Source organism: Sciurus vulgaris (assembly GCF_902686455.1).
Source record: "Sciurus vulgaris genome assembly, chromosome: 10".
Classification (NCBI taxonomy): Eukaryota; Metazoa; Chordata; class Mammalia; order Rodentia; family Sciuridae; genus Sciurus; species Sciurus vulgaris.
In genome coordinates this window covers 29,008,561-29,024,182 of record NC_136470.1, presented here as the reverse complement: position 1 = coordinate 29,024,182, position 15,622 = coordinate 29,008,561, and the positions used below count along the sequence as shown (strand labels likewise).

The following is a 15,622-nucleotide window of genomic DNA, read 5'->3' as shown; positions in this document are numbered from 1 at the left end:
AATGTTTTTAAAACAGAAGCAAAGTATGGGACTACATTTATTTGACTATGTTAATTGATGTATGCATGAATGAACACACTCACCTCCTATGCATAACTATCCTTGTTACAGCATTAGATTTCCACTAGTGCTATTCAATAGTCACTAAATTAAAGCCAAGTTTACCTGCTTTCTTTCTTTTTTTTTTTTTTTTTTTTTCAGCTTAGGATTGTAAGCAAAAACCTGCATATGTAAGTTTCTTTCCTTCTTAAAAATTTTTGTTTGTTTTAAATGTTTTAATGCCAAATGCTTAGGATATCTCTTAGCTAAAAGCTACTTATATTATTACTAAGTGAGGTAGGTATGTAAAGGCATGCGATGATATTCCCCTCAGGAATAACAATTGAGGGAAACAACTGAGGAACTTAAAAGATCTTTGATTTTGTTTTCCCTGGTTGAAGTCTAAAGAGCACCGCAACAGATTTTTATGTTGGAAAAAGCATAATTTGGTCAGCCTCAGTCCCTTCCTCTTTAATTTATCCTCCATCTGCCCCTCGATATTTTAGTATCCTCTAATCTGTGAACATATCAATCATAAGCCAACAACTGCAATTTTGTTTAAATGTTTGACCTAGAGTTTTGCTTATCCCTGGATAAACAGCTAGGTAGGTGGAGCTTGAAGACTGAGAAGGGAGCTGCCAATGCCAGTTCTTCACTGGCTTAACCTCATGCTGAAAATGTCAATGTTGCAATTCAAGTACTTCAAATCTGGCAAAATACAACTCCCCCTGCCTGGCAGGCACCCTGAGCTGTGAATCACCCACTTACTACAGATGCATTTTTATTCTCAACTGGGAGAATGCTGTGAGCAGGAAAGGAGGAAAGAATGGAAAACAGCACAAGGGCCAGGGGAGGAGAAAGAGGCACCCAGAGAATCTCACCCAAATGACAATTTGGTCTCAGACCAGGATGCAAGGAAGCTCTTCTGTATCCTCAGAAACCAATCTGGAAGTTTCCCTGTAAACCAACTTCCTGCCCCTGTGTATTTCTTGCATACTAGTTAAAATTCCGTTGCCTGGTGCCACATGTGTATGTCACGTCCTCTGGCAGCTCTGTGTGCTGAATGTAAAGCCGGGCCTGACCTAAATAACCCAAAACTGCAAACACACTTGTATTTGGATTAGATGAATTCTTTAGAAGATTAGTAGACCACTGATAGAAACATGTTCAAGTAGGCTCCCACTTTAATCTGAGCCTAGTTTAAACATTTTTTCTTCTGAAAATATAAATTTCACCATTCCTGTCTACAGAAACGGGTTTCTTATGCAGCAGCATAAACAGAAATGGTAACTGAATTATACACACCCAGATCTGCACAGGATAGTTAAAAACAACAACAACAACAAAAAAGTACTTGTGCAGAAAATCCAATAGAATAGTCATAATCAACATCATAATCAACAACTAAGAGAACATAAAGTTTATAAAGTAAATTTGACTTACTTTTTCTTTTTTGATTCTTCATTGTCAAAATTAGAAACTTCCTATAAAATAACAAAAGAAAGAAATCAGAAAGAATTCAAGTAGTACTCAGCCTTGCAGTACAAACCAAATGCAGCTTTTTGTCTTACCTAGTAAAATAGGGTTTCTTCCGGTTTTCAGTATTGTGTCACATAGATGTTCGTTTTGTTTTGTTTTTCTCTTTCATCTTTGCAACTTTAAGAATGTTAGAATGTTTTCCTTATTAACTACAATTTATACCTCATTCAAAGCTGTCGCCAGTTTAAAAAAGACAAAAAGGGTCTTTTAAATAAAAGCATACAATTAAATACTCACAACTTCAGACCAGCAAAACCGAGGGGAGAAAAGCATGCCAGCGTATACTAATTGCATTATATCGTACCTTTTCTCTTTTGCAGTGCTGGCGATCCAACCCAGGTGTTTCAATTTGATCTCAGACCAGGATGCTAGACAACGGTTGCATCACCTGGCTATATCACCAGCCCTGTACCTTCCCAGTACAATGAGGGAAAGCAGCTTATTACAATACCTTGGGGGTATTGAAATCATCTGTGATTTATCTGACTTTTCTCTTCAGGGCAACTGAATGGTGTGCAAAACCCCTTACACTTTTAGAGGTAGAATAGGTCACCACATATACTACCATCCTTGAAAGGGCTAAAGTTCCCGCCTCAGGCCTCTTTGAAATCCCTCAGATTCTATTTTTGGTCCCCTCCTTCATTCAAAAAACGTGTACTGAACATGTACTGCATTATAGACAGCAGATTATGTTCTAGCAAGTTTGATCTGTTTGGTATGGTAAGAATTTGCAAACTAAAAATTGGAACAATATTCTAGAATTTGCAAACTAAAAATTGGAACAATATTCTAGAATTTGCAAACTAAAAAATTGGAACAATATTCTATATAATGGGGAAGAGAAATGAAAAGGCTAGAAAGAATGGTGAAAGAAAATCAGAAAAAGCAAAGATGGTTCTATTACCCAAATACTTAAAGGTATCAGTCTGTGAGAGTCAAATTAAAATCTTTCCCCAACATAGTGATTAGGGGGTCATTTCTCTAACTCTTATTGTTTCTAACATTTAGCAATCGGAGGATAATTTGAATCTCCTGTTTTTTCCAGTTTTTGAGCAGAGCTTTACTGAAAGCCTGTATACTGAAACAAGTCCCCCACCTTGAGGAACAAGTTTTATTTTTATTTTTTTATTGTAAACAAATGGAATACATGTTGTTTCTCTGTTTGTACATGAAGTAGAAGCATACCATTTGTGTAATCATACATTTACATAGGGTAATGGCATTTGGTTCATTCTGTTATTTTTTCCTTTCCCCCCACCCCTCCCACTGCTTTTTTTCCCTCTATACAGTCACACCTTCCTCCATTCTTGCCTCCCTCCCACCCCCCATTATGTGTCATCATTCACTTGTCAGCGAGATCATTCCAAGGATGAATGAGGAACAAGTTTTGACAGGTTTGAAATTTGTATGGATTCCCCATAGGAGGATGCCTAGTAGCAGAGTGGAGTGTAGGTAAAGAAGTGGGAGTTAGAACCCAGTTCTGTGGGGAACTGAGACATCAACAGGCTTCTGAGGAGTTAACGGTGAGACTGACGACTCCTTCAAGTCTCTGGACTTTGTCCTCATGTATCCTAAAAATAACCGATCTCTATCCAGGGTCTTCTATGAAATCCTTCAGGTCTCAGTCTAGATGCAACTAAGCCTCAGTCTAGAAGCTACTTGTATTTCTTTCACCATGATCAGTCACAAAGTTTAAGCAGCTTAGAAATGGTCATCAGGAGAGAGCATGGACATCCATTTTTGTAGCAATGTTTTTCAGCATATATATTTGAAATTTACTAGGAAGGGATGATCTCCTTATTCACACCATCAATACTACCTGGGCCACATATGTCTCAAGAGTCAGAATTCATTATCCCAAGTCTCATTCATTTGTCCTATGGGTTTAGTTAGCTCTCTTGAGATTACAAACCCTGCCATCTTTGAAATAGATTCTGCCTTCTGTGAGACTAGAAAGGGATCTGGTCTAGAGTTAGCCAGTACAAGAAGTGAATCTGCAAAAAAGAAAATGTGAAATAGTAGATACATTTTGTATTTTTAATCATTTGAATCACATGACTTTTAATCAGCTTATCAGCTTATTATATCAGTATTTCATTGTCTTTTCTTTCAAACGGATTAATTCTAGATGGCTCACAAAATTCATGTGCAGTTCAGACTGGAGTGTTTGAACTCAGGGAGATGGTATATTTATTATTCCAACGGTCTCCTGTTTCATACAGTGAATTTTCTTTTACATTAATACTTGTAGTCAGGTTTGAACACACACAAAACTGGTTAAGGATTTGTGACTGCTGATCATGCAGTGTGGGGAAAGAGAAACAATTAGCTTCTGGGTTGTGTTTTAGGAACATCTGGACCAAGACAAATAATTTCAGACCATGGGATAGAGATTTTTAGGACATATATTATCACATTCTCTAGGGACTATCCACTTCTTTCTGTTTTACTGGAAATGGGTCATCCAATTTTTTCTTCTAATAAATCTGCTTAGATTTGGGGATCTTTTGTTAACAAATTTTCTTGTAATGAATACTTTGGGGAAAAAAATTGAACTTCCTTATATTCCAGCTAAGATGAAGGAGTTAATGCAGTTCTCCTTAGGCAGCCTGCTTCCTCCAGGGCCTGGAGTCAAGCACATTAAATTCGGGTCTGAAGTGTGATTATTCGAGGAAAGGGGATTACTTAAACAGGGCAATGTCTACTTAATTAGAATAATAGGCCTCTTCCCTGGGTGTCGCCTAGTTGTAGATTACTACTGAACTGGTTAAGTAATTTTTAGTACTGCTTGTGCCAGACTCAAAGCAGCTGTGCAAAATATAAACTGCTTTCCACTCTGACTTCTGCTTACATAAGCAGACTGTCTCGTACTTTGGAGTTCAGACCCTGGGTTCTTTATTTCTAGAGGGGCAAGTCAAGAAAGACTACATACAGCTTTATTTTTAGAACTACAGCTGGGAGCGTGTGTGTGTGTGTGTGTGTGTGTGTGTGTGCGCACGCGTGCATGGTGTGTGCTACGCTCTCACTCCAAAAGAAAGATACCATTTCAGAGCATCAGTGAGATAATTCCATCTAGTCCATTAATTTGACAGTTGCCATAAGTACCAGGTAAAACTTTCTTTCATGAGTTCTCATTTCATTATCCCCTAAGCCAAGCACTGATCATTGGTCTTTATTTTCATTCACTGGGGAATGTGTGGCTTAATTTAATTTTTGCTCCTTGAAATTGTTAGGAAAATAAAAACATGATACATAGAAACAAATCAGTAACAACTAAGGAATATGCTCAATCTGTGTTATTCATAAAGTGCATGCAGCCTTCAGGAGAAAAATATTTCTACATAACTATGAAACTGGGTCAAATTCATATATATATGTATGTATACATGTACACATACTCATATATATGTATATATGCATGTGCCCATACTCATATATATACACATATATATACATGTATGCATACTCATATATATATACATATATATATGTACACATACATGTGTTTAGATAGTGTGAGAAATTAAGAAAAAGAAGGTCTGGCCTAAAGAAGAGATACATTTTGGATAGCAAATATCATATTTCTGTTCTCATACCCTGGAGACAGATAATTGTTTTTTGATTTTTTTTTCCCTGTGAACTTTTTTGTTTTTTAAATCATAAATTTACATATGGCAATGTTGCTTGATTCATTCTGTTATTTTTTCCCTCCCCCCCCACCCCTCCCACCCCTCTCACCCCTCTTTTCCCTCTATACAGTCCTTCCTTCCTCCATTCTTACCACCCTCCTTATCCCTAACTCTAAACCTAACCCTAACCCTAACACTAAACCTCCTACACTCCATTATATGTCCTCACCCGCTTATCAGCGAGATCATTGGTCCTTTAGTTTTTTGAGATTGGCTTATATCACTTAGCATGATATCCTCAAATTTCATCCATTTGCCTGCAAATGCCATAATTTTATCATTCTTCATGGCGGAGTAATATTCCATTGTATATATATATGCCACAGTTTCTTTATCCATTCATCAACTGAAGGGCATCTAGGTTGGTTCCACAATCTGGCTATGGTGAATTAAGCAGCTATGAACATTGATGTGGCTGTATCTCTGTAGTATGCTGATTTTAAGTCCTTTGGGTACAGGCCAAGGAGTGGGATAGCTGGGTCAAATGGTGGTTCCATTCCAATCTTTCTGAGGAATCTCCATACTGCTTTCCAGAGCGGCTGCACTAATTTGCAAGCCCACCAGCAATGTATGAGTGTACCTTTTCCCCACATCCTCTCCAACACCTATTGTTGCTTGTGTTCTTGGTAATTGCCATTCTAATTGGGGTGAGATGAAATCTTAGGGTAGTTTTGATTTGCATTTCTCTTATTACTAGAGATGTTGAACATTTTTTCATATATCTGTTGATTGCTTGTACATCTTCTTCTGTGAAGCCTCTGTTCATTTCCTTAGCCCATTTGTTGATTGGATTATTTGTATTCTTGATGTAGAGTTTTTTGAGTTCTTTATAGATTCTGGAAATTAGCGCTCTATCTGAAGTATGAGTGGCAAAGATATTCTACCACTCTGTAGGCTCTCTCTTCACATTAATGATAGTTTTCTTTGCTGAGAGAAAGCTTTTTAGTTTGAATCTATCCCAGTTGTTGATTCTTGCTTTTATTTCTGATGGTATGGGAGTCCTGTTAAGGAAGTCTGATCCTAAGCCAACAAGTTGAAGGTTTGGACCTACTTTTTCTTCTATAAGATGCAGGGTCTCTGGTCTGATTCCAAGTCCTTGATCTATTTTGACTTGAGTTTTTTGCAGGGTGAGAGATAGGGGTTTAATTTCATTCTGTTACACATGGATTTCCAGTTTTCCCAGCACCATTTGTTGAAGAGGCTATCTTTTCTCCATTGCATATTTTTGGCACCTTTGTCTACTAAGAGAAAATTGTATTTATTTGGGTTTGTGTCCATGTCCTCTATTCTGTACCATTGATCTACCTTTCTATTTTGGTACCAATACCATGCCGTTTTTGTTACTATTGCTTTGTAGTAGAGTTGAAGATCTGGTATTGCAATACCCCCTGTTTCACTCTTCCTGCTAAGGATTGCTTTAGCTATTCTGGGTTTCTTATTCTTCCAGATGAATTTCATAATTGCTTGCTCTATTTCTGTAAGGTACATCATTGGGATTTTAATTGGAATTGCATTGAATTTGTATAGCACTTTAGGTAGTATGGCCATTTTGACAATATTAATTCTGCCTATCCAAGAACATGGGAGATCTTTCCATCTTCTAAGGTTTTCTTTAATTTCTTTCCTTAGTGTTCTGTAGTTCTCATTGCACAGGTCTTTCACCTCTTTTGTGAGATTGATTCCTAAGTAGTTTATTTTTTTCGATGCTATTGTGAATGGGGTAGTTTTCCTAATTTCTCTTTCTGAAGATTCATTACTTATGTATAAAAATGCATTGGATTTATGAGCATTGATCTTGTAACCTGCTACTTTACTAAATTCACTTATGAGTTCTAAGAGTTTTCTGGTGGAATTTCCTGGTTCCTCTAAATATATAATCATGTCATCAGCAAACAGGGATAGTTTGAGTTCTTCTTTTCCAATTCATATCCTTTAATTTCTTTAGTTTGTCTAATTGCTCTGGCTAGAGTCTCAGGAACAATGTTGAATAGAAGTGGTGAAAGAGGGCATCCCTGCCTTGTTCCAGTTTTTAGAGGGAATGCTTTCAGTTTTTCACCATTTAGAATGATATTGGCCATGGGCTTAGCGTAGATGGCCTCTACAATGTTAAGGAATGTTCCCACTACCCCAATTTTTTCTAGTGTTTTGAGCATGAAGGGATGCTGTATTTTATCGAATGCTTTTTCTGCATCTATTGAAATAATCATGTGATTCTTAACTTTTAGTCTGTTGATATGGTGAATGACATTTTTTGATTTCCAGATGTTGAACCAACCTTGCATCCCTGGGATAAAACCCACTTGATCGTGGTGCACTATCTTTTTAATATATTTTTGTATGCGATTTGCTAAAATTTTGTTGAGAATTTTTGCGTCAATGTTCTTTAAGGATATTGGTCTGAAATTTTCTTTCCTGGATGTGTCTCTGTCTTGTTTAGGTATCACGGTGATATTGGCTTCATAGAATGAGTTTGGGAGGGTTCCCTCCTCTTCTATTTTATGGAATACTTTGAGAAGTATTGGAATGAGCTCTTCTTTAAAGGTTTTGTAGAACTGGGCTGAGAACCCATCTGGTCCCGAACTTTTCTTTGTTGGTAGGCTTTTGATGACCTCTTCTATTTCATTGCTTGAAATTGATTTATTTAAGTTGTGTATGTCCTCCTCGTTCAGTTTAGGTAATTCATATGTCTCTAGAAACTTGTTGATGTCTTTGAGGTTTTCTGTTTTGTTGGATTATAGATTTTCAAAATAGCTTCTAATTATGTTTTGTATTTCACTCGTGTCTGTTGTGATATTTCCTCGTTCATTCTGAATTTTAGTAATTTGAGTTTTCTCCCTCTTTCTCTTTGTTAGTGTGGCTAAGGGTTTATCAATTTTGTTTATTTTTTCAAAGAACCAACTATTTATTTTGTTAATTTTTCCGATTGTTTCTTTTGTTTCAATTGCGTTGATTTCGGCTCTGATTTTAACTATTTCCTGTCTTCTACTGCTTTTGGTGTTGGTCTGTTCTTCTTTTTCAGGGCTTTGAGCTGTAGTGTTAAGTCGTTTATTGTTGATTTCTACTTCTTTTGTTAAATGCGCCCATGAAATAAATCTTCCTCTAAGTACTGCTTTCATAGTGTCCCAGATGTTTTGATATGATGTGTCTTTGTTCTCGTTTACCTCTAAGAATTTTTTAATTTCCCTCCTGATGTCTTCTGTTATCCATTCATCATATAATAGTGTATTAGTTAATCTCCAAGTATTGGTGAAGTTTCTGTTTTTTATTCTGTCATTTATTTCTAATTTCAATCCATTATGATCTGATAGAGTACAAGGTAGTATCTCTATCTTCTTGTATTTTCTAACAATAGCTTTGTGGCATAAAACATGGTCTATTTTAGAGAAGGATCCATGTGATGCTGAGAAGAAAGTGTATTTGTTCTTTGTTGGATGGTATATTCTATATAAGTCGGTTAAGTCTAAATTGTTGATTGTGTTATTGAATCTATGTTTTCTTTATTCAATTTTTGTTTGGATGATCTAGCCAGCAGTGAGAGAGGTGTGTTAAAATCACCTAGTTATTGTGTTGTGGTCTGTTTGATTTCTGGAATTGAGAAGGATTTGTTTGACGTACATGGATGAGCCAATGTTCGGGGCATAGATATTTATGATTGTTATGTCTTGCTGATTTATGCTTCCCTTAAGCAGTATGTAATGTCCTTCTTTATCCCTTCTGACTAGTTTTGGCTTGAAGTCCACATTATCTGAAATGAGGATGGATACTACAGCTTTTTTGCTGTGTCCGTGTGCATGGTATATTTTTTCCCATCCTTTCACCTTTAATCTATGGGTATCTCTTTCTATGAGATGAGTCTCTTGCAGGCAGCATATTGTTGGATTTTTCTTTTTAATCCAATCTGCCAGTCTACGTCTTTTGATTGATGAGTTTAGGCCATTAACATTCAGGGTTATTATTGTGATATGATTTGTATTCCCAGTCATTTGACTCATTTTTCTTTTTGACATGATTTGGTTTCTCCTTTATTTGGCTATTCCTTTAGGCTAGTTCCTCTTGTTGCTGATTTGCATGTTGTTTTTCATCTCTTCCTCATGGAATATTTTGCTGAGAATGTTCTGTAATGCTGGCTTTCTTTTTGTAAATTTCTTTAGCTTTTGTTTATCATGGAAGGATCTTATTTCATCGTCAAATCTGAAACTAAGTTTTGCTGGGTATAAGATTCTTGGTTGGCATCCATTTTCTTTCAGAGCTTGGTAAATGTTGTTTCAGGCCCTTCTAGCTTTTAGGGTCTGGATTGAAAAATTTGCTGATATTCTTATTGGTTTCCCCCTGAATGTAATTTGATTCTTTTCTCTCGCGGCCTTTAAAATTCTGTCTTTATTTTGTATGTTAGGTATTTTCAGAATAATGTGCCTTGGTATGGGTCTGTTGTAATTTTGTGTATTTGGAGTCCTATAAGCCTCTTGTACTTGGTTTTCCATTTGATTCTTCAGATTTGGGAAATTTTCTGATATTATTTCATTGAATAGATTGTGCATTCCTTTGGTTTGTTTCTCTGTGCCTTCCTCAATCCCAATAATTCTTAAATCTGGCCTTTTCATGATATCCCATAATTCTTGTAGATTCTGTTCATGATTTCTTACCATCTTTTCTGTTTGGTCAACTTTGTTTTCAAGATTAAATATGTTGTCTTCAATATCTTAGGTTCTGTCTTCCAGGTGTTCTACCCTATTGGTTATGCTTTCTATGGAGTTTTTAACTTGGTCTATTGTTTCCTTCATTTCAAGAATTTCTGTTTGGTTTTTTTTTTTTTTTTTTCAGTATCTCTAACTCTTTATTGAATTGATCTCTTGCTTCCCGTATTTCTCCTTTAACTGTTGATTGGTGCAATTGCAAATGCCTGCATTTGCTCTTTCATCTCCTCCTTCAATGCCTGCATTTGTTCTTCATCTCCTCATTTGCTTCCCTGATTGTTTTAATTATGTACATTCTGAACTCCCTTTCTGACATTTCTTCTGCTGTGCTGTCATTGGGTTTTATTGATATAGTACATTTTCTTCACTTGTTTTCTCATATTGGTCAGATGTCAGTGGGACTCTGTGATATTGCAGATTTCCTCCTTTGGCTTATAGTGTCCCTGTAGATTTCCAGTGTATCACCTTCCAGTCTTCAGTAGCCTGAAATCTTGGGGTAACTTGATAATGCAGTGCTTCCGAAGAACGCTGCCCCTAGCCCGCTACTGGTTCCAGGGAGAGAGTCCTGGAGAGGTCTCTGGCTGCCCTGCCCTGATCCCAGAGGCTGCTTGCGGGTTGGAGGTCTCCACTGGCTTGGTGACTTGTGGCTGGCTCTGTGTAGAAAGGCTCTCACTGGGTGATCTGCTCCCAGAAGCTAGCCTAGAAAGGCGCTTCCCGCCGGAGGGAGCCGGGCTGCTTGGGGAAGTCCCTGACTGCCCTGTCCTGGTCTCTGAAGCAACCTGCGGGTAGGCCAGAGCTTACTGTGAGCTGGCTCAGGGACTTGGAGCTGGTTCTGTGCAGAAAGGCTCTCACTGGGGGGCCTGCTCCACGAAGCTGGAGAATCTGGCCCCCATGCTCTATTTTAGTCCAAGTCTCTCAATGCCTCCCCTTCTTGAATCCTGGGTTCTGGAGCGACTGGAGATGCAGTCACCCTCTAGTCTGCCATCTTGGATCGCCCCTGTTCTTTGATCTTGAATCTAATCTGTACATGTTTCTTGCATCATTGGTTTATCAATCTTATTTTCAAGTTACAAAGTCAAAAGAAAGAACGAAGTGCATTTTAGGAGCTATTGTTTTTTAGCTAATGGAAATATGAAAGGTGTTTTTATACCAGAGAAAAACGATTGACAGTAGCTGATGGTGGAAAACCCATGGTGAATTTTTAAGACTGTGAAACAGATAGAATCTTACCTTTGATTTACAAATGAATAAACTGAGGCTAAAAATGGCAAATTGACATATCTAGGGACATGCATGCAGTGCATTATCTTGATTAAATGCTAGTTGCTTTTTTTTTATTCTAATATACTTATTTGGAATTGTACAATTCATTCATTCCTACAATGACAGTTCATTTAACAAACATTTATTGAGCATCTACTAGGTACTGACACTGATGTAAGCGAGGAAATATTTTTTCCTCACCCTTTAGGTTCCTGGCTGACATCTATTAAAAAAAATATATCAAAAAGAGGAAAGTACTTATTTAATAAAAATTATACATGGCATGGATAACTCAAAAATAAAACCCCAAAGTCCTAGGGAAATTTCTGTGTTTTTATGGACAGTCATGCAAAGTATGGAAGATATTAGGGTACAATCTAATGGTGGTATCCTGGGGAAACCTAGAAAGGCCTGTTTGTTGAGAAACTTCTTAGCCTATCTTTGTGAAATGTCTTCTTTCCAGGGATAAGGCAGAATACCTATGACCAGAGGACTTTGGAGAGAGGAGAAAGGGAGACGTTCAGAGAATAACCTTCCTACGTTTTATGGCCTGCTTCACAGAAGGAGTGAGGGAAATCCTAGTGTCTGTGACTACTTCGGGGGAGAAATGGGTGAGGAAAATTCTGGTTTCTATGACCCATTTTAGGAAAGAGGAGGTACAAGCAGATCAGAAAAGCCTTCCTGCTTCTATGTTTTTTCCTCAATCTCCTTCAGCTAAAAATACTCTGTATATCAAGGTGCCATATTTAGAGGTAGTATTTCCTGCACCCATCCCTATTTCAGAAGCAATGAAGAATTTCAAGTGGTTTTCTTTCAGTTATCTCCCATCAATGACTATTGATCTCAGGATTCTCTCAGATTCCACTTTCTTAACTTTGAAGGCTAAATAAGCTAACCTGCATTAAATGTTTAGATGATGCCAAACACATTAAAAATACTTATAGATAAATTTTTCATTAAGAGTTACATAAAATCCTGATATCAGGCAAGAGTTGAACATATATACAAATATATATGAACATACATACATATATATACATACATGTATGTGTGCTTGTATATGTTTGTATATAGGCATATGCATTTCCATTAAAATAATTTTATTTCTACTTTTTCAATACAATCTCTTGAAAGAACAAAGAATGGGGCTGAGTTTGTAGCTTGGTGTTAGAGCATTTGCCTCACATGTGTGAGGCACTAGGTTCAATTCCCAGTACCGCGTACAAATAAAAGAATTAAAAAGAAAGATTTCACATTCAAAAAAATTTTTTTAAAAGAAAGAACAAAGATTGGTCACCTGCATAACTAAAATGGTTTTATTAATATTATAGTACAGTAATTCTAAGACTACCACTTCCAAACCGAGTGGGTACATTTCTGGACGATTCTCACTTTCCTGTGTTTCAACAAAAGTTCCTACAGATGTTCAAAAAAGACATAACAGTTAAAAAAAAAAGTTCTTTCTTCTCCCTCTCTCATGCGCACTCTCTCTCATTCTCTTTTTTTCTTTCTATTTTTTGTGGTACTGTGGATTGGACCCAGGTCTCATATGTGCTAGTCAAGTGCTCTACAACTAAGCTACATCCTCAGCCCCCTTTTAAACTTCTAAGACAACCTAGCAACAAGGATAATTATGATGCATCAAAGTTAATAAAGTAGACTTATTTTGCAGTGCACCAGAAGCCAGCAGGGTGAGGAAAGAACATGTATCCAGTTATCAGCCCTATTCTGAAAACGAGGGAAAGGTGATGCAGTTGAACACCAGATGATCACAAATATAAAGGAGTCTATCAGTCGTGAACCCCTCTTTCTTGCCTCTGAACCTGACTATAAATGTGGAGAAACACCATGAAGAACTCTCCCAGGTTATGGAACATGTCACAAAGGAGAAGTGTGATAAATGTGCCTAATCTGAGCCCAGTTGGTTGAAGTGAGTAACTAAGAGTGACAAGGCTTAAATGCTATTGTAATTTCTTGACTTTACACACTTGCAGAACAATCATTTTGGAACACACCAAAGTTCAAAGTGCTCTACATGTAATAATTCATTTAATCCTCACACAGTTAATACTATTACATTATCCTCAATTTATTGAGAGGTAAACTGAGGCAGAGAGCTGTCAAGATTCTTGCCCAAGATCACATAACTAGAAAGTGGTAAAATAGATTTTATGCCTGGTATCTTCACAACAATGTGCTATTACTTCTATGCTTGACTCCAAAGATACAGAATTCATCTGTCATCTAGATCAGAGATTTCACAAATAAGCACTATTGGCCAGAGGGAGATCAGCTACAAAAAAATGCTGAGAAAACGTAACACCATATGTCACTAGGAAACAATTCAGAAAGCACACAGTTCTTGAAGCACTAATACTAATTGTTTAGTATTATATGAAGACAAATATGTAGACCACACAGTTATATGTTTTAAATGCATGAATCTTTTTGTGAATGTCATCATCGTCATCATTAAAAAATGCTCAGTAATTTATGACAACACAGTTAATTAAAAATAGACACTTAAGGAACCAATGAATTGAAATGACAGTGTGCACTTTGGAGGCCCCCAGATTTTTACTGTAATAGTGGCATGGTTCTCAGGGAAAACAGATTTCATCCTCCCATGAGAATAAAACCAAGAAAAAGCAACAGTCAGCTCATCCTGCTGGGAAAGGAGACTTTCTTGCCAGACAGCACAGCTCCTGTCTGGAGGTAACAATCCTATAGAGCTAATGAATTCTGATTTCTCTAAGAGGGTGATATATAGCATCCACACATTGCCCCTCATCTCAGGGCTGATCCTTTGGCTTATAGTGCCTGGAGAATGCACAGGGACCATATCTAATCCATCAAGCATAGAGCTTGTAAATTGCATATGAACTTTGCCATTTGTCTACTGGTGTGCTAAGTGAGCTGTCTATCAATCCTGAAGTAACAAACTCTTCTCATAGCACTGTAAATATCCAGGATGCAAAACAGGTTACCTAGGGGACAATTATTTGCATTATAAAAGATTCTTCCTCCCCCCCAAAAAATAAATAAAAAAAAAACTCTTCCAGATTTCTTGAAACAGAGAGTAATTTTAAATAGCCCTAAATGTGTTAGGATTTATGAAATTATATTTGCACAAGGTTTCAGATAGGGAAAGAACAACTCATATGTATTAAATTTCATATGGCATTATTTTACTTAAACCTCAAGGTCACAAATGGAACAAGATCAAGTCAAAGAAGAAGAGTGACTGAAAATGAGATGGATAAAAATATCAATTCCTTCTTATGGTAGAATAAAACAAACCAGCACCCCAAAATCTGGCTTGCTGCTCCAGGTTTGTAACTAAACTGGACAAGATCCAAAGACCCTTTCAAGTTCTTCATATCCATAGAATGAAGATTTGAGAAACTTAAAATTTCTTTCAGTAGAAATGATCTGCGATTCCTGATCTTCCCAAAGCCAGTAGACATGACAAAGCTTTTAAGAGAAAATTGAAGTGGGAATGGACTTTTTTTCCTTTACAGTTTATCTTTAAAAACATGATTAAAGAGATAACTATGGCTTTCATTAGTTTCAATTAGTAATTGTATCATAAGCCCAGGAAATAAAAAGGAGAACAGGGCATAATTAACCTTAATCTATTGATTTCATTTTATTTTAACATAAATCTCTATTTACAGGAGGAAACCAATTAAATCCACCAAAAAATGTTCGAATATAAATTGGTGATAGAATATGCTGTATGAAATCATATATATAATAGGAAAAAATTGAGCAGGGAAGAAAAGAGCCATCTTTTTAAGGGACACAACCTATGCTTTATATGTTGGCTTGTTGCAAGTCATGCAATCCAGAAATCAAGGAAAGGACTGCGTGCACTGTTTTGACACTGACTCCTCTTGTTCATAGTTTGATGAAGACCTAGTTGATGGGATGCCATTATTAATCTAATTTTCTTCCTTTAGTGTCTCTGTTATTAATGGCTATGTCAATGCTGATGCTAATATGGAGACAGAACAAAAAACTCCCAACTTTAATAGTTTGGAGCCAAGTAAGAAATGCAGTTAAGTGGTTAGAATACCAACCTGGGAGTGACCTACCTTGACCTGTCCATTACTCACCTATTCTAAGATGACATGTCACATTTCAACATGTCCATTTATCCATTATAAGACTCTGGACTCTAAGTGCTTTTTAAGGCCTTTGTGAAAGGTGCTAGGACACTGTGCAAAGATAATATCTTAACCACCTGCCTTTCACCATTTTTTTTGTTGTGTTGATGTCCCTGGGTAAGACTGATGCCTTTCATCAATTTTTACTCTAGTTCTTCCTTCTTAAGCCCAGTTTAAATCTCACCTTCTCCACGCGGCTCATACAGTTAAACCACAAACCACAGTCACG

At 36.9% G+C, this 15,622-nt stretch overlaps 1 protein-coding gene and 1 long non-coding RNA gene across 2 annotated transcripts in view; one reads left to right on the top strand and one right to left on the bottom strand.

The window, feature by feature from the left end:
* SAMSN1 (SAM domain, SH3 domain and nuclear localization signals 1) overlaps positions 1-15,622 on the bottom strand; it is a 341,315-nt gene that overhangs the window by 130,270 nt on the left and 195,423 nt on the right. The window contains exon 3 of the mRNA XM_079154963.1: positions 1,483-1,523. Coding sequence (XP_079011089.1) covers positions 1,483-1,523 — 41 coding nt within the window. The remainder of the gene's footprint in view (positions 1-1,482; positions 1,524-15,622) is intronic.
* LOC306670293 lies at positions 4,587-14,928 on the top strand. The gene is made up of 3 exons (XR_013766375.1): positions 4,587-4,686; positions 11,688-11,835; positions 14,429-14,928. It is a non-coding gene; the product is annotated as an uncharacterized lncRNA (long non-coding RNA).